Consider the following 19839-nt stretch of genomic DNA (forward strand, 5'->3'; position numbering starts at 1 on the left):
ACCGCGTGGAGAGATCACTCAGCCTCCAGACTTACCTGTCACCTAAATGTCAGTCAGGACGACCGAGAGACAGGGTCGGTCACTGTCAGCCTCTTTCCCCCGCAGGGGGAGAGGCTCACTCTCCGAAAGCCGAAAGGAAAAGTGTCTAGGATTCGGCCCGGCGTTGAGTTATCAGTAGTGAAGTCTCATTCGGTCCGGACTCATTTAATCGGGAGCCAGTGATAGTTTTCTGCCTTTCTCCTGTGTGGATAGATCTCAGTTTAGAGGAGCAGGAAGAGGGAGAGGAATGCTCTAGATTGCATGGCTGTAGTTATCATTTTAATGGAGGAAATAACTCCAGACTCGGGCCCTGGCTCACTTTCCCCCCACATCGTCAGGTTATTTTAGTCTGAATAATAATACTGTAGTAACTCACCACTGACCTACTTTATTTTGTTCACAACGGAGGAGCTGCCCGATATCTTTCAGTGGTCCTTTATGTAAGGAGCGAGACAAAAGCACTTGTTTTAGCATTGTTTTGCATGGTATTTCCCCGCTGAAATCAAATTTTAAAGGTGTATTTTAAAATGAAATGCAATCTGCAGAGGCTCTTTGAGTTTCTGAGGTTATGAAAGGCATTTTAAGATGGAGTGTTTTATTATGATTATCTTTTCTTAATACTGAAATACCACGTTGCACTCACTGCCCCTTCATTGACGTTCTGTGTAAAGAGTGACATGTTTTTTTTTTCGTTGTACAGTCAATGGGTTTTAAATACCGTAATTTTATTGATTCTTCGTTTAAAATTCACTTCACTGTTGTCAGGGATGAGTCGCTTGTTGGTGGAGAACGTTTGATAGAGTTGTAGAGTGAGAATTCAGAATAAAAGTAGAAATTGTAAAAAAATGGTGTCTGTTCATTAGAAATGTAAACTGCGCAAAACGTGAAGGAATTATATGATGAATGTGCAAAGATTGTTACATTCCGTCTAAGCAAGTTTTATCCCGTCTTTCCTGTCGTTTCTCTTCGGAAAGTACCATCACCGTCTGTCTTTATCCAGTCAGAACATCTCTGGACTTTACTGTGGTTCAGGACGAACGAGTGTCCTCTCCCTCTGTAGCTTTTATTGACACCTCTTGCAATGTGCGCATCTTTCTTGAGAATATCCAACTGAGGCGGTAACGCCACCTGCTGGCGGAGAAAAGACTCCGGTTAGCGCTCCAGAGCGACGCTCGCTTCTCACAGCAGCGATGAGGAAATAAGCCGCATCCACCGACGCGCAGCGCTGTGCGTGGATCGTCTCGGACGGGCTTGCTTCACCCACAGGTATCGGCTTCGTTATAACTCCGCCAAGACGCGTGGGCTTTCCCACTGAATTGTCATTTGTTTTCTTATCGTTCTGGACGCACCTAAATTAGGCTAAGTGGTTGGAACTTAAGAAATAATAGAAATTAACTGAAAAGCCCAAGGATGGCGACAATAGGAGACTTCGATCCGCTCCACTCCAACGTACCTGCAACAAAGATTGAAGTTACCGTCTCCTGCAGGTAAGCACGGGACTTTACTGTGTTGTTCTTATCGCGTGTCCAGTATGTATTTACCATATTAAGGACCCTAAACTGCAAATGTAAGCCAGCGTTTCTAAAATGCCGAGAGATGCGAACTTGGAAGACCAGTTTTCTGGAAACGGACTTTGTACACAGCCAGCGATTTTTTTAAACCATAAAGCTACAAGTGACATCCGTGTGCATGCCGATCTAATATAAGTCGTGTCTGGCATTCAAACGCTGTATTCGATGTTTTAATGTAGATGAAGGGTGATTTCGTGTTTTCGTACAATTAACAACCGTTTGCGTGGCATGCACACGTGGTGGCTGGGCAGTGAGAAGGTCCTGTCAATGTGTGTGAGTCGACATGCACATTTCATACATGACAAGTTGGAGATCACACACGATTGCAGCGTAGCGTTAGGGCAGCAGGTAGGCAAAAGCCGAGCGCAACACGGGGTCTTGCAACAGTTTTAAATATGGGCGAAGTGGAGGCGGAGAGGGAAGGTGTGGGCGAAACTGATTTTCTCTGTGCGAACTAGGTGTGTTAGCCCATGGTTCGCAGATTACGCGTTTTTTGTTTTTGCAGGAGGAAAGTTTACTTGTTCAAGGCACTACTGTCGCTGTTAATGGCAAGGGAATTTCAACAGTTATTTTTTGGCCCTGATATCATGTTAAATCTAAACAGGATAGGGTTGAGGGTTCCGTGTTGGCTTTAGCCTGAATTTAAATATAAGAGTGCACATAATGACAGTCTCTTGTGGTGCACAGGTGAGCTACCTCGGAACAGGCTGAATCTGCTCCGACTGCCTGGAGAAACAATACTGTCTGCCGTCACGAATCGCGAAGATGATTCCACTGTTTACTACCTGGTTATGAAATACTTGGTGACGCAAATCGATCTGCTTGCTTGTTAGTTCATAAGTTGCAGAAAAAAGTGAGCATACCTTGGACGACTCGACACATTTTTTTTCTGTTAAAAACGACATCAAGACAGACTGCATTTCCATACCAAGCATGATTTTTTTTCCAATTATCGAAGTGCAGACTGTTTAAATTATAGACGCCATTACCCGTGAATCAAACACACTGATTTTCTTTAGTTTATCTATCCATACTATATGTATATATACATACATATACATTTAGGTCTAATTCCATGGGTGAGAGGCATGATGTGAAAGAGCTAGGCCCATTATGAGCTGAGCCTTTGCAAATTGTTCACCTCAGACACATTTATAGACATTGAGAATGAGCAGTCTTAAAGATAAATAAATAACAGAAAAATACGTTCACAGCAGAATTTCCCCTGGCTTTGAATCTGCCACAGTTTATATTTCTGTGCATGCTTATGTCACACCCAAACATGAAGCAGTGTTTTCCAGTGAGGTCAAGTGGGTTGGAATCACACTGCTACTTGTGACTCACAGTCTGATATGTATGAATTTATGTAAGCTGGCAGCTTTCTCAAATCTGGGTGTGCACTCGCTTTTAATGTTTTTTGATATACTCACAAGGACATTGATTGTGGACATGCTGTTCCTCTGGCTTTGAAGTTGTGGCATTATGCACAGTGAAAATGCAGAGTCTGAACAGGAATTCTAGAAATTTCTAGTGGAATTTATTCACAGTAAAGGTGTGTGTGTGTTGTGACCTGCAGCATTCAGAAAATTGTGTCAGCACCACTATTATACTGGACCTCTAAAGCTGTGCATAATTTTTTTACACAACACAAATGCAACGGAACTAGTCGTATTCCTGACCCACTTACCAGATGGTGAATGTGTGGCTTTACCTCCATAAGACTTTTAAAAAATTTGGCCCTTTTTTGCTCTACAGAACATATTCATGTCCAGTTCAGATCCTGAAAGCGATTGATTGCAATTTGTCCCTAAAACTGATTGATGCCCCAATGCCAGGTACTGATGCCGTCTTTGAAAAAGCCTGCTCTGGCAGACGATTGGCTGCATCTCGTTAGAGGCATGTGCCTGGCGTTTTCAGCGAATCGTGATGGGAGAATTTACGATCCGGCCGGCCTCCCTGCTGAAGTTGCTGCAGACGCCTGATAACAGTTAACTGAAATCCAATTAATTGCCGCCGCTGTGTATTGTTTCAGCTGTGCGTCTCAGAGAAGGATTATTAAACATATGTGGGACGCGTGAGGTTAAGTTGTTGCTCAGTTGTATTGCTCTGCTGCGTCAATGTTTTTAGAGAGCTTATAAAATTTATTAGATGGCTTATAAAATATTTATGCCCGACAGAGATAATTCCAAGGTGCCTGACTTCTCTCCTTTTTAACTTTCAAAAGGAGTTCATTACTCGTTTTGCCCAGGAACTGTTGGTATGCAACAGGAAGTAATCTATGAGGAAAGCTTATTGTTTTTTAATGCAGTACTCATCAGTGTTTTCGTCTTTACATTTGAGCAACAGTCTCAGCTTGTTGACTAGAGGGGACCCCCCCTAGACTGAAGGTAACCATCTGAGGTGACTACACACAGCGTCATACCGATGGAGTAATTGTGTGCACTCGAGTCAAATCTTCTTGGCAGTCAGTTGTACCTCAAAACATGTACAACAAAACCAGGGAATAACCTAAAACTGTGCCCGTGTCTGACACATACGGTATGTGTAACGTGTAGCGTGTGGTCAGAGTGTATAGAGTGTGGTTCCTTCTGGAAAGGTTTCCATGCTGGCATGTAGATATGTTGGACACATGTTTCGGGGGGTCCTTTGTTTCACCATTTGTAATGGTACGAGTGGCCAGGTACATTTAATCAAAGCGGTGTGTTGCATACGTAGAAAAGATTTTTTTCCTTCTCAATAGATGATTGGAACTGCACAGAAAAACAGTTTGTACCCCCTTCTCTCTCTCTCTCTCTCTCTCTCTCTCTGTCTTTCTCTCATTCACCCTCTCATTCTCTCCCAGACACAGGCTGTACAATCCAAACTTCACACACCTGTAAACACACCTGAACATGCTGGCCGGGAGCAGAGGCACAACAGGCTCTCAGAGAGCAGGGGCAGCGGAGTGTTCGGAGCAGAGCCAGCCTCTTCAAGGCCCCTGGTGGAGAACGGATTAGTGATTTTCAGAGCACACCCAGTGAGCTGCAGCCTGCACTGTTAGGGAGTGTCGAATCTCACGGTTTACTGAAAAAGCCCCTCAGATTTGGTTTAGTGTGCAGTCTTTTGCAGTCAGGTGCTTGTCACTGTAAGAGCTGCAAGCGGCAAAAACAAAACAAACAAAAAAAAAAATCTGCTTCTCGTCTCATTTGTTGAGGTCAAGTGGACCCTAACAGACACAGAGGCTGCTGCTTTGGTCAGGATTTCCTGAACAAACAGGCACCACAACAACAAGAGTTCCCCATATGGTCTATTTGCACATACTGTAAAATACTCTTTTTGTGGGATATTTTGAAATACATTTTTTGGCAAAATCTTAGGTACGGGAAGCTGTGTGGTATAAATGCTATGATTTTTGTGTCTGTATGTGTTCAGTTTTTTTTTTCTGGAAGACAGGAAGGTCCTTCCCACAATGCACTGTGCACAAAGGATCAGAGCAGAACCCCCCGCCTGTCATATGCGTGGTCTTGATTATCTCAGTCTTGTAGAACGTAATTGACACTGATCGGCCTGAGAGCTCCGCCAGCAGCAGCTCTGCCTAATTTCTGTTGCGCGTTTGTTTACAACGGGACAAACGGTGAATAAAATTTCCCTTCATTGCCTTTCTGAGATAAACCGCAAAGACGTGCCCATGTCACAGCGATGGGAACGGGTGTCAGAGACCGAGGGAGACGGGAGCTTTTCAGCGGGACTAATTTTCTGCTCAGGTAAAGACAAGGCAGGCCTCATTAAAGCACGCAGCCACATGCACCCTGTGATTATGGCCTCCTGGAACCGAGCTTCTCCAGCCTCCTGGGTACCGCATCTCCCTGGAGAGGCATTTTATTTGCATATTCTGCGGTCCAGAATTATTTTAAGTGCCTTTTAAAGAGGTTATTTTAAGAGAGCTCCACTGGAGATTTTCTCTGTTTGAAAAAAGAAAAAAAAAAAAGAAAGCTCACAGACCCAGGAACCCCTAATTGTGCATTCCGAAAGACTCGCCGTATTCTGCCGATATTGAGCAGGTTGTTCGGCTGCCGACTTGAATATCATCCCCACTTCTCTGTTGCTGCTGTCATCTCTCAGCTGCCACCCAGCCTTCAGAGAGAGGCGTCAGCCTCTACATCCAGCGACGTGTGGGAGTTAAGATGATTATTCCTTTCTTCTGAGGAGAAACAAAAAAAAAAAACAGAAAAGAGTGAGGTGAGAGAGGTGAAAAAGGCTCTCGAAGTAGGGAGCGGCGATACGTTTTATTTACAGCGGACCGAGACCCGCGGTGGCTAACCTTGCCTGACTGGTGGGGTCCACAGAGAGGGGCCAGTTTTAAGAGAAGTGACGAGCTGACAGATTGGGGTCAGGTGAATTCCCCCAATGCTGGTCCGAGGCAGCAGGGTGTCCACCGGGGGCGGAGTGAAGAGACACGTCGGATCCAGCCTCGGCGCCCAAGACAGGAAGCGGAAAGCAGAGACGTGAAAAATTGAGCATGTCGTCAAGAGACGGAGCCACGCTGGACCACACCGTGCCTGACCCAAACCATGTCCTAAAAACTGCGAACAAACTGCAAGCCAGGGAACTTAAGTTCTGGAAGCTGTTACAAGTGGGTTGCACAGGCAGGTGCCAGCAGCATTCATAACGCAAGCATTACAAGCAGAAACATAACACAAGCATCACTCAGGCATTACCAACACAAACATTACATCAGCATTACCAACACTATTGCACAAGCATTACCAACACAAGCATTACATAAGCATTACACAAGCATTACTAACACGAGCATTACACAAGCATGACATAAGCAGTACCAACACAAACATTACACAAGCATTGCCAAAATGAGCATTACATAAGCAGTACACAAGCATTATCCACACAGACATAACAGGAGCATAGCACCAGTATTACAGGTGGCCTGCTAGGCTTATCTGAACACGGCAGAGTCTCTCAATACATTAGTGCAAGACATGTTGTCTGAAGTTGTTTGTATTGCTGCCATTGGCTGGAGATTCAGCCGTTTGAGGCTGTGATGAAGGTCAGGACCCCCGCAGAGCCTGTCCACATTCGGCTCCACAGAACAGGTGTCTGTCAGTTCCGCTGCCGTTTACGGCCCTCCGAACTCCCATGTCAGTCATTTCGATTTTCCCCGCTCGCGCTCAGGCGCTCATCACACGCCTCGCCGTCCATGCAAACAGCTCGCGACGCAGATCACACGGAGATAGCCGTCACTTCAGATCCCGCGTGCCGGGCTGACGCTCGAGAGACTCTGCAGGATCTCTCCAGGGGTGTTTGCATTCCTAAACCTCTCATTCCACCGTGATGAACATCCACAGCTGAGGTTAGTGCGTTTTTGCAGGTGGCACACAGCGGGAGCCTTAGGAGCTGTTTAAGCTGTCATTTACAGGCTCCGGGTTTGGAAGGTTTGGGCAAGGGGCTCCCGAGTGGCTCAGACTGTAAATGCACTTGTTCTGATGTCGGCTGACATCTAGGCTTGACTGTGTCATCAGCTGACAGTGACTGGGGCCAGCACCGTTGGCTTATGTTAGGAATAGTGACATTGATGACACCGGTGGGGATCTTCCTGTCCTCCATTTTGTTTTTGCTTTTGCACTCTGGGACTTGTAGTGTGAAAAGTGTTGGTGGTGTGCAAGCTTATTATAGGATTGCTCTCTTCATGCTGTAGCATTTTGCCCGAGTGTGGAAGATGCCATGGTAAGTTGTACTAAATTTACTGACTTCCTGATCCCAGCGTCAGGGGTAAAAACCATTAATTAATGATTAACATTTTGGCAGGAGTATGGTCACCCTTTCTATGATATGGTTTTTTTTTTTCCAAATTCAGAGCTAAGAGGTTCAGAGCAAACCTGTAAATAATGATCTGAACCCAGTGCTGGATTTCCTGGAGGATGTCGATACGACCCCAGCGGGGGGGGGTATGGGGAGGAGTGACTGCGTTTGGTGACTGGGATTAGAGGAGAGAGGGGCAGCTGGCAGAAGGAATAAGGTGCGAGGTTGCCACGACGTCACGCCTCTCGAAGGAACCCGGCGCTCCCACCGCCCGTCTGCGGAGAACGTGGGACAGGTTCACTTATCAATTCCGCCAAAACCACGCTGACGGTGCAGAGCTGGTTCTTTTTTCCTTTTTGGGGGTTATGCAGTAGGCCCACAGACGCGTCCCTTCCTGTAGCTCTGAGCCAAACCAGGCAGAACTGATGTGAAATTGATTGCTCGCTTATTCAGTCTTTTGAGATGCAAGCCACCGTCGGGGGACTCTCAATAGGAGAGTGTGCTCGCTGCCTTATATAAGACCGACTGCCTGCCCAAATGAGGAAGGGAGATCCTATTAGGCTAGCTGAGCATGGCGGAGGCTCTGGCTCTCCGGTCTATCTTTGCTGGGAGGGTCGTTTAAATGTTTGCACATATAATATGCTGTTCCCTATGTGTGCGGGGTCCCGTTTACCCGATATCTCTCCCCGCGGCTGTGCAAAGCGCTGCCTTATTTCAGAGCTTAATGTTGTGAATAAAGACAGCAGGACTTAGCTCTGTTCCTGGAGGTAGCGGTGACCGAAAGCGTTGCCACGTGTAACAGCTTCGGCTGCAGGCTGAAGCATTGCATTGCTGCGCAGCCTCGTCGGTCTTGGCTGTTTCACTGTGTCGCCAGGAAAGCTCGCATCGTTCCATTGCTTAGTAAAAACTGTAGAGCGCGCACATCCGACGGTGTCTTTTAACAGGCGCCGGTCACAGAGAAACGTAAGGTCGGTAGTAAAAACAGCGTCCACACATTGTTTACAAAAATGCCTAAGATTGAACCTTAAATATATGTGAGCATTTGTGGGCTCTGTTTTTATTACCGATCACTGCATTGCTTTACATAGTAATTTTTCATAAGACAGGTGATCTCCCCTTAGTCCCCCCCCTCCCAAAACCTACAATATTTCACCTGTAGGTAATACCACATAGCCCCCCCCCCCCCCCCCCCCCCCAGCAAAAAAAAAAACAAACTACTCTAATTCTTTGCCACATGCTATGTGGCAGCGTTCCTACTCTGTCCAGTATAGGGGTACTCCATGCTTAATACCCTCTCACTCAGCATCATAGTTTGCTGCTGAAAGAACTTTGTTAACTTTGTTAGGGGTTTCCGTATTGCCTTGGTTATTAATTTCTCTTTTAATATTTACATAAAAGATTACTTGTTCTGTGCATTTTTTTGTTGCTGAGAGCAATAATGTAAATGTTTGCTAGTCTTTTTTCAGTGGAAAAGAAAACACATTTATTGATTTAAGTTCTGTGAGCTTGACAGCAATTAATTCATGTTTACTCTGTATTGCTAATGAATGCATAAAAACTATCTTGAGCCTAACGTCAGTGATAAACTAAATGATTCCTATTGTAATGAATTGCCTCTGGTGTGATTTGGTTTAAATTTTGTTTAAGCTGTCACTAGTGTTCCTCATTTTCAGGATTGGTTCTGTATAAGTCATAAAGTGATGTATTAATGTGGATGGGGGGGGGGGGGGGGCTTACTCGAGACTAGCACTCAGGGTACCCCCTCCTTCTTTGTGTTGTGACTAGCATTCCCCACACTGGGGATCCAATACAACATTATATGCTAACATATTATGAAAATTATATGCTAATATCCTAGCCAACCATTTTCTTCAGTACTTTTTTGTTGTTGTTTTTTTATTTATTTATTTATTTTTTTGCACATTTTCAGCGTTTAAAAATGTCTCCTGCAGGCTGTGAAGGTGATGATGATAATGACAGTGATGATAAAAGTGATGAAGCAAATGTTCCCCCTTTTTAGCTGATTCATGTTTGCTTTGTCTTTGAAGTAAAGCTGACAATTACCCTCTTCAAAATCTCTGGATCCCATCACAGAATTATCACACGCTAATGATGTAAAACATTATCCATTTACTCATTTTCATAACAAAAGAATTCTTCCATAAGTTTCTGCTCAAAACAATATTGCACCCTATTGAAGATTTTCCTGTGTAACTCTTATGACAGTATCTTCATAAGTTTTGAATAAGAAGGCACTGGTGCGGACATGCTCCATTTTAATGTTAAAATTGTACTGCATTTAGATAAGATGCTGTTTTTGATTTTGCTTCTTTATTTAATCAGTCTCAGTTTTGCATGATTAATTCTTGTGTGAGATGATAGTAAGATGATTCAGATAAAAAAAAGAAAAGATGAATATCTAACCATGGTTTGGGCACAGTACTGAACTGAGATCAGTTAGGTAAATGTGTTTTATCTGTAGCGTGTGTCCTTACTTTCCTTTCTCTTGTTTCCATAGGAACCTGCTGGACATGGACACCTTCTCTAAGTCAGATCCTGGTATGTGATACGGAACCGAAATGGTGTCATAAGAGGCTATAACTAATTTACAGTAGTTTCTTATGCCATAACAGTCGCCCAGTGTTTTCAGCTTAGAAGGATACCGATGTGATTCTTCTTCAGTATAAGTTTCAAATTCTGTGTTTCTAAGCTCCCATGTGAGAATGTGAAAGGATGTGAGGTGAAACCTTAAACCCGAGTCCTGTGTGATCATTAAAGACCCCGCCTCGGTCCTTGTTAATAGCAAGGGTGGTTTCCTGGCTAAACACCAATTCTGACTCTCTGAATTTGCCCACCTGATCATCTCCCGGATTTAATTGGCTGAATTCCTTCTTGCCACACCAGCTGATGAGTAGTGGGTCTTGGGGTGTGTAGTGGGGCTGCACTGAATCTCCCCAGGTAGGGGCTTCGAGTGGTAGCAGTTCCCTCTCAAAGGCCTTTCAGATTATATGGAAAGTTTTGCACACAGACAGTGTGTTGAGTAAATTCAAATTCTCGTAAGGCAAAATAAACCTTAGTATTGTGAGGTGTGTGCTTAAAGAGGGGTCACTGCTGGGGAGAAAAGCTGTTCTCATGAATATCTGAAGAGGCCTTTTTCTTTTCCTTTGGCAGATTGTGGTGTGTATGAGGGAGAGATTGCAGTGTGTCTGAGGGAGAGATTGCAGTGTGTCTGAGGGAGAGATTGGAGGACTGGAGTGTGCAGTGTTCTCTGAAAAACCAGTACCAAGGGTGGCATGAATTTGCATCATTTATGATTGCACTAAAATGTCAAATTTATTAAATGTTTCTGGACCTGTGTTACTTTGGGTTTTGGTAAAACATTTAAGCTCTGTTTTAGCTAAAATGAACAGTGAACATTTACCATTACATAAAAATAACTGTAATAAATGCCATGTGTCCAGGCTTACTGTGTGCGTGCGAGGTAACGTGCCCCTGTCTCTGATGCAACACCACCCTCTCTGCTGCTGGAGGGCACTGCAGGGGCCCCGGGAGAATGGAACTCACAGCTAACGAACCTCTGTCTCCCGTGCTATTCCTTTAGCTTCTGCTTGCTTAATTACTCCACAGCTCTCTGGTTCTGGTTCAGAGTGCAGTGAAATTCCTCACAGGTTAGGAAGATGCACTGTGTTGCTGTGCACTGTGCTCAGTCTTTGTGCGACAGAGAGGATGCTCTGCATGCTTTCAGGGATTCTCCCACTTTTAATAAAGGGTGACTTTCAAATGGATTTAGTTTCATCCTCGTCTACCCTTGTTCACCTGACCTTTACTAGCGAAGCAAATTACATTAAATGGATTACTGTGTGGTTGTTTTGTGCCTCCTGTATGTATGGGCACGCGTGCACGTGTGTGCATGTGTTTGTGTGTGTGTGTGTGTGTGTGTGTGTGCGTGTGTGTGTGTGTGTGTGTGTGTGTGTGTGTGTGTGTGTGTGTGTGTGTGTATGTGTGTATGTCTGTGTGTGCATTTGTGTGCGTGTGTGTGTGTACCCTCCTGCCTAATGCTGTCAAGATGAATCTCTGTTATTTTTCAGTTCTAGAATGCCTTATTTTGAAGAATCATTTTATTTGCCATGAATGCATTGTTTAACTTGTGCAAACAACATTTTTAATAACGGTTAAAGATGAGAAAAATGTGTTAACACCACTGGCATTGAAATTGTGTGATTAAAAAAAAAAAGATTTATATTAGAAGAAGACTGAACACTTACTATTTAGTTTTTGCTATTTGCATTGCATCGGTTTGCTGTCCAGCTGTCCATCTCTGGCTGTTTGGTTTGATGCTCAATCACTCATTGAAAGAGAAGGCTGATTTTTGGAAAGGACTAAATAAGTTGGTGTGAAGATCACTTTAGCCAATGAGCAGAGACCACATTTATGACACTTATTGAAAAAACACCGGTCTAAAGTGATTAAAGTTAGCCTACTCTGTACCTCCAAATGGAGACCAGTTAAGCCTCCCTTTGATTAATGTTATCATGAGCAATCTTTACCGCTGACACAGACGTGTCCAATGGTGGGCTTTACTGAGATTGTAATTGTGAGCATTTATTAAAACTAATTAAGTCGCAGGGTATTTTACAAAGGTCAAATTTTAATACCTGGAGGGTTTTTCTGGTCTCTCTGGGAAAATGTAATTGAACGAATGCCATTTTGTGTAATCTTTTATATTGACTCTCTCTTCAGGCTACTGATGTGAAGTCTCTGCTGTAAATTTGCAAAATATATATATTTTTTTTCCAAAGTGGTTGTAGGCTTGAAGCTTGTGTTAAATTCTTAATCTGTGTAATTCATCACCCCAAATAGTAGGTTTCAGTTAATTATTAATTTGGTTTGAATGGAATAAAAGAATGATGATAGAGGTCACTCAGTAAAAATATCCATACAGATCACAACAGTTGCCATCCAAGTGTATGGAGTCCATTTTTGGACAGATTGGTTGTCCAATCAGCCAACTATACAATCAATCAATCAGTGCAGTTGTCTGCTGTTGTGGTGGGTAGCAGGGCTTCTAACCCACAGGTTTTCTGGTTCCATTCCCTGCTAGGATGATGCTATTGTACCCTTTGGCAAGAATTGCCTCAGTAAATACGCAGCTGCCTCAATAAATATGCAGCTATGTTAATGGATAACATGTAAATATTGTAACCTATGTAAGTCACTCTGGATAAGAGCTTCTAAATGACAATAATGTGATGTAATGTAATGTTCCTCCACGAGGGTGACTCAGATTTTATAGTGGCTTCTGCGTTTCTCTATATAATTGTAACCCACCTAAGCTGGTCTGCATAAGAGTGTCTGCTGAATGATAATAAGGTAATGTAGTCAGTGTTTATTGGGCAATTTGATGTGCAGCAAGGGCCATATTGTACAGAACGCAGTTCTACACAAAAATATATGCAAACTGAGCAAGCCAGACAAGCCGTAATAAAGAGATACTGAAGCGAATATACAGGGCTTTGGGTGGGAGGAAACGGGCACAGACATAGCCGAAGATGTGAGTCTGTCCTGTGTGTTTGTCCTGCCGTGGATGTTTGAGGTGCGCTTGCAGTAAGTGGCGTGGGCTTTTACCAGGCTGACTGAGCAGCAGAGACGGTCCTTTGAAAGCCGACGAGAGCTGGTACTCCAGCTCCGCTTCAGAAGAGGCTCAGATCAGTGGGCTGGCCTATCAGATACTCTGAATCAGAGGGATTAGCGCGTCGGCCTCTCGGCCAGGGGCGATACCGATCCGGTCAGAGGTGTTCCGGACATCAAAAAAATAGAGGCGCGAAGCGTAAAGGCGAGTCCGGTACTCACGGGGACAGAGATCTTTCATCTGTCCGATACTCATACCCCCCCCACACCACCGCCCTGGGCTTCTGTTTAGCCAGCTGGATGGGGGACATCAGCTGCAGAAGAATCTGCATCACATGCCTCTAAAAATGCACCAGCATTGGAATATTTGTTCATATCAGAATGGTAACCACTGTTCTAAACCACCGGACTGGCTCTGCTCAGCTGCCTTTGAATCTGAGTGTTTTGAAATTTTAAAAAAGGTGCATGCTGTAAGATGAGCTGGCCTGTAACCATGGCGATAGAAGTGCAGGTTTTCATCAGTAACCTGGTAATAGGACACCCTGGGTGGCACTTGGTTTCCAAAAGCATTGACATTACATTACTGTCATTTAGCAGATGCACTTATCCAGAACAAAGGTTACAGTTTTATCCAGTCATACAGCTGTATTTCACTGAAGCTATTATGGGTCAAGTACCTTGCCCAAGAGTACAACAGCGGTGCCCCAGCTCGGAATCAAACCAGCAACCTTTTGGTTATGAGCCCTGGTGCTTACTTCTACACCACATTGATGCGCAAAAAGACTCGTTTTCACAGGCCAGCCTTGCTAGGTTTACATGAGGAGTTCCGGCGCTTGTGCTGACCAGGGTCTGGGTATCTAAGCTGCTTCTCAGCTGTCTCCACCTCGTTCCCACCCTCCTGTGCTGCTGTCCCCACTCTCCCCCTCCAGCTGCATAACTGACAGCTACTCACTGAAGACTGTCAGCTACTAAAGACTGTCAGCCGTGCACCAATTGTGGGCAATTTACACTGACTGAGCTGAAAGCTGTCAGAACCGGAAAGACAGGATGTGTGATGGACACCTTTTTTTCATGTTCTTACATTTTTAAATTAGCTTCATTTATGGTTGAGCAAAATGTAATTTACAACCCTGCAGAAGGCTGGAGTGGGCAAAAGTATAGGATGTGTATTTGTGTGAGCGGCCCTCTTTGGCCCATTGACTTTTCTATAGGCTGCTGCAGTCTTTTTAGCATTTTTTCACATCAGTCTCCCAATTTCTCAGTCTAGAACCTTCTTTGAGAGAGCTCCTTGACCAGTGTCCAGAGTGCTGGACTACCAAAGCCTCATTATTAGGCTACCAAGCCATGATACATTTGTTTCAACACTACTGCCACTGTCTTGTGTATTTAAGATGCTGAGGTAAGACATAACTCCTTGTATTAGAAGCTGTATGTAGAGTCCTTGTTGTAGGCATATTTCATTACATTACATTGTCATTTAGCAGACGTTATCCAGTGTGACTTACATAGGTTACAGTTTTTACCTGTTATCCGTTTATACAGTTGGCTATTTACTGAGGCAACTGTGGGTTAAGTACCTTGCCCAAGGGTACAGCAGCAGTGCCGCAGCTGGGAATTGAACCGGCAACCTTTCGGTTACCAGCCCTGCTCCTTAACCACTATGCTACACTACCAGACTGTCCCTAAAAGCAGGCACGTCTCATCCATCCCCGTGGCAACTGATGTAGTCACGTCCTGTTTTCTGTGATGAGGAGAAGAGAGAATTCTCTGAAAGCTCTCGGGGAGCGTCCTCTTGGTGGGTGCATTACATTGATTGGTTTTGCTGTGGCCCTCCCCCTGTCTGTGCTGGGGGGGGGGGGTGTTGCAGTGTGCAGTCAGGGGAAGATGCCAGTCATTAAGGTCTTCTTTGCTCGGTTGTGATGGCTCCCCTCCTAATGGGCCCGTGTCGGTCTTGAGCACAGGAGGGGACTCGGGTAAGGAAGACATGCTAAAATGCTAAAATGCTTTCATCCTGTGAGACCCCAGTAAGAGCACCCCCCCCCTACCGGAGCTCCTGCTGCTTGCATCCGTCATATATCTCCTCCATTAGCCCATCTTTATGCTGGGGTTTACAGGCTGTTCCTGAAACGGATGCAGCTGAAGGGCTAATGATGTGCTTTACATATTTTCCATGCAGAAGTCTTCCTTTCGCTGCAGTGGTGCACTTACACCAGAGATTGTTTTTATTTTTATTTTTTATTTTTTTAGTTGCGAATGCAAAATGTGATAATATTAACAGTCCACCAAAATGGATCAACCGATTTGTTCTGTGGCTCCAAGTGAATTTATAATTGGAATTTTTGGCAGATAATTTATTTCAGATTAATTTGGAGATGTACTTTGAACGGTAACAAAACCTGGTGCAATCTTGAATTAATTAGACTTCAATGTTAAATAGCAAAATGGTGTTTTTTTCTGAACTATCAGAAGAAATGTACTGTACTCCTGCTTTTAATTTGCGCACAGAAAATGCCATCTGAAAAACTGTCAAAAGCACTGAAAAGTTCAAATGAACCAAACTTGGCATTTGTCAAAATGTCCATTTATTAGGTGCATGCAACAGTTTTTTTTCCTTGAGTACATTACAGACATAAATTTGCTTTTGGAGAATACTAAACCAGGTTATCAAGCTGTATAAGGTCTGGAGCTCAGGGGATGCTGCACAACGGCCAGCATGAGTCTGGCTCAAGAAAGTAGGACAGTGTGTGTGTGTGTGTGTGTGTGTGTGTGTGCGTGCATGTGTGTGAGCATGTGAGTGTGTGCATGCATGTGTGTGAGCGCGTGTGTGAGCATGTGTGTGTGTGTGTGTGTGTGTGTGTGTGTGTGTGTGTGTGTGTGAGCATGTGTGTGTGTGAGCGTGTGAGTGTGTGCATGCATGTGTGTGAGCGTGTGAGTGTGTGCATGCATGTGTGTGAGCGCGTGAGTGTGTGTGTGTGTGTGAGTGTATGAGTGTGTGTCTCTTTAATACATTTTGTGCAATGGAACATCTGCAGATGTGTACATGTGTTGACTGGTGTTCAGTAACTAAGTGATAAAAAGTTGAAATCCCAGTCTTCATTTGCTGATGGTTTATGCGGAGGCTGCAGGGGGGCCGCTGGTTGTTTATGCATCGCTGTCATGTGGCAGCATCATTTCCCTGTGTGGCAACAGAGAACAGAAAGTGAAATGGACAGCAGTCAGAGTCTGGGGAATGGCTGAGGTTTCCTTCAGCTGCACTCCACTATTCAACATTCAGTTTAATAAGTCATCATTAAAATTGGTTTTGGGGGACAATATTTGGAGATAGTTGTCTCAGTGAATCCTGTGTAAAGTCTACATTTGCCTCATGTTATTAGTATTTTCAATGAGTTTGTGTTTAATGACAGTGATACAAGATGCAGTGGCTGTGCTAAAATTCAAAAGTCCTGTATTAAGCATCCATCCATTATAAGATTTGTTAAAAAAAAAACACATAACTACTTCGGTGAATCTATGGAGTACTCTGGTCACTTGTATGTTAACAGTGACAGTAGTAGTTGTCAGTGATATGGCTGAAAAATACTCAGTTTTCAACCGCAGTGTGATTGAAATGTAACTGTCTGCTCAGCTTGCTGTGGGATAAGGGCTGGATTTGGAGTTAGGATTGGCTCAGTCTTAGAGTACGTGGCAGGGTTAAGCATTGGTTCAGAGTGAAATAATGTGTGATTCCAGCACGCTTGTGCTGTAGTTATAGAGTAGTTAATGTCAGGGGTGGACCTGCTGTGCTGGGAGGTTTTTCCTTCAGCGGATGAAGAATGAAGACATATACCGTGATGCTGATGAAATCCTTCAACTTGGAATGATTTGTTTTATTAAATTATTAGTGAATTTAATGTTTTTTTTCCCTAAATTTAATTAATTGATTTGTAGTTTAGAGTGCCTCAATCATTAGTAAGCAAATATGACACTTGTAGCATGGCTTTTTTTCGTGAGTTAAAATCATATTAAAATGTTATTAATGTTGTTTTCTTTTGTTTCCGTGATCAAATTAATGGTGAATGAAGCAATTTAATGATATTTGTTTTGGTACAAGCATTTGTTTTAGAGAGATGTATTCATTCAACTGGAAACAAAATGTATGACTTTTCTTGTATGGTTAGTGGCTTTTTTTTTTTTTTTTTTTTTTAGTAGTTTGTTTTGGAGAGTTTTGGAAAAATTGCCAATGAAATTATCTGTGTCAAAGCAAGTATACAGAAAAAACTGTGACGATCTGACATAATTGGCAGGTTATGTGCCGAAATTAGCATGTTTTGCTACCTTACTCAGTTATGTAAATGATAGTACCCCAGGCTGCTGGAGTCGTGCCGGTGCTGTACAATGGTGACTGATTGAAGGAATGGGGAGACAGGAGAGAGCAGCAGCGTGCTGGCGGGACGGCTACCTGCTCAGATCTGTTTCAGAGGGGAGGGAGTGGAAGTGCCTCTACACAAACAAACTAATTAACTCAACACCAGCATGGGACTGACGAGGGGCTGTGTGACACTGGCAAAGACGAGTGAGTGTGTGTGTGCGAGTGTGTGTGAGTGTGTGTGCGAGTGTGTGTGTGTGTGTGTGAGTGTGTGTGCGAGTGTGTGTGTGTGTGTGTGTGTGTGTGTGTGTGTGAGTGTGTGTGCGTGTGCGAGTGTGTGTGTGTGTGTGTGTGTGTGTGTGTGTGTGTGTGTGTGTGTGTGTGTGTGTGTGTGTGCGAGTGTGTGTGCGTGTGTGTGTGTGTGTGCGAGTGTGTGTGTGTGTGTGTGAGTGTGTGTGTGTGTGTGTGTGTGTGTGTGTGTGTGTGTGAGTGTGTGTGTGTGTGTGTGTGTGTGTGAGTGTGTGCGTGTGTGTGTGTCTGTGAGAGAGAGAGAGAGAGTGTGAGTGTGTGTGTGTGTGTGTGTGTGTGAGAGAGAGAGGGAGAGTGTGTGTGCATGAGTGTGAGTGTGAGTGTGTGTGTGTGTGTGTGTGTGTGTGTGTGAGAGAGAGAGAGAGAGTGTGAGTGTGAGAGAGAGATTTTGAATAAATGTTCACATTAAGAAAATGATTTTGGAGAGGGACAACAATGAAATTGTGCATTGTTTTGTGTAGATTATTGTTTATAATTGTGGTAACATTTCGAGTTCTAAAACCATGTACCTGTTGTCGTTTTCCTGCCCGTTTCTCTCTCTCTCTCTCTCTCTCTCTCTCTCTCTCTCTCTCTCCCTCTCTCTCTCACTCTCCCTCTCCCTCTCTCTCACTCTCAATCCTTTTCTCCCACTATGTCTTCCTCTCTTCTCTGTCTGTCTCCACAGTTGTGGTGCTCTATGTACAGGCCATCGGGACAAAGGAGTGGAGGGAGGTGAGTGTTATTATTATTATTATTATTATTATTATTTTTATTATTATTAGTAGCAGTAGTATCATGTATTCATCATTGGGCACCAGGCTGAATCAGCAAGTGCCATAACATTGCTCTGTGCAAGAGCTGAAATGATTGGTTACACAAGTAATCTTTGCATTGTACAGTGAAAGTGCTTGCAGTCGGGTAGCACATATAGCATATTCTCCAGTGCCGAGTGTTGAAATGTGTCTTCCTCATAAACTCGCTGAGGCACAGTAAACGGAAACCCTACAAGGCATTGGAGAATGAAGGTATTTTTAATTACCCTGATTAACACCTTCCTCTGACCCAAATGATCAGCAGCTTCTCCTACATGTTCCATTTAAATCTGCATGTAATTGCATCTTTCAATTAATTTAGCATATTATCTGCAAAGTCTGTGAGCGTCTGAAACTGAACCCTTGGAGAAGAGCTTGGTTGTTCATTGAAAGCACACACAATACTGATGACCTGTGCAAGTGTTATGTATGAATGCTTGATAAATCCATCCACATATTTACAATTTTGATTGGCCATTGAACGACTCCCAGTGCTTTTTTTTTAAAAAAAAAACCTCCTTTTTGAATCCCTGTGTAAAAATGTCCACCCTTCTTGTGTCATGAAAGGCACGCTCCCCAAAAAGAATGTCTGATACCCAGTTATAAAAGAATGGACCCTTAATCCATTTTGAAATACTCCACTGTTTATTCAGAAAGCACTGTGATGCTGTTGAAAGGCACAAGGCCTCTCTCTCTGGGTTACAGACACCGTTATATCCCTGTGGAGAGCAGTCGAATATCAGAGCAGCAGAAACCAGACCGTCTCGTATACCAGCGGTGGGGAGGAAGTGGTCATCAGAGCTGTAACGAGCCTCTTTTAATGAAATATTACACAGTAGCTCTTCCTCCGTGTCAGGTGGTACACCAGAGCCCCTGATCTATGTTTGATAATAGAAGTGTGTATGTTTGGTAATAATGGTAATATACAGACCTGGGCCTACAGCTACCGGGGGTGTGAGGGCGTGAACGAGGCTTCAGAATCTCTCCAGAGAGCAGCTTCCCACTCTGTAGGAGCTCATGAAATATTCACAGGGCAGAGGGAGCCCGAAAGGGGCCTGTCTCTCTCCTCTCTCTCATACCTCCCGCTCCCAGAGTCCTACTTCAGCCCCATCTTCAGTCCGGTTCCATAATTCGGCTCCGGCGGGGGACCACTAGCGTGTATATTGCACCGGGGCCTGGTGTCTGCGGACACCCCGGCGGAGCCGTCGGAAACCCACACAATCACGCATCTGTGTAGCATCACAGGCCCGATCAAAGGAGAGACACTCGTTCAAATGCAAAAGGGGGAAATACATGATGCATTGGTGTGAGTCTGCAGTGGCGTACATCCGGTATGTAGCCCACCATTTCATTCTTG

The 19839-nt window shown here is 44.1% G+C and overlaps 1 protein-coding gene across 1 annotated transcript in view; it reads left to right on the forward strand.

The window, feature by feature from the left end:
* The first annotated feature begins 1246 nt into the window (after positions 1 to 1246).
* The window catches only part of LOC118778775 (copine-9-like), an 81240-nt gene continuing 62647 nt past the window's right edge, over positions 1247 to 19839 (forward strand). Inside the window, exons 1-3 of the mRNA XM_036530486.1 lie at positions 1247 to 1526; positions 9928 to 9968; positions 18356 to 18402. Coding sequence (XP_036386379.1) covers positions 1450 to 1526; positions 9928 to 9968; positions 18356 to 18402 — 165 coding nt within the window. The 5' untranslated portion in view covers positions 1247 to 1449. The remainder of the gene's footprint in view (positions 1527 to 9927; positions 9969 to 18355; positions 18403 to 19839) is intronic.

This window comes from Megalops cyprinoides, chromosome 6 (assembly GCF_013368585.1).
Source record: "Megalops cyprinoides isolate fMegCyp1 chromosome 6, fMegCyp1.pri, whole genome shotgun sequence".
NCBI lineage: Eukaryota > Metazoa > Chordata > Actinopteri > Elopiformes > Megalopidae > Megalops > Megalops cyprinoides.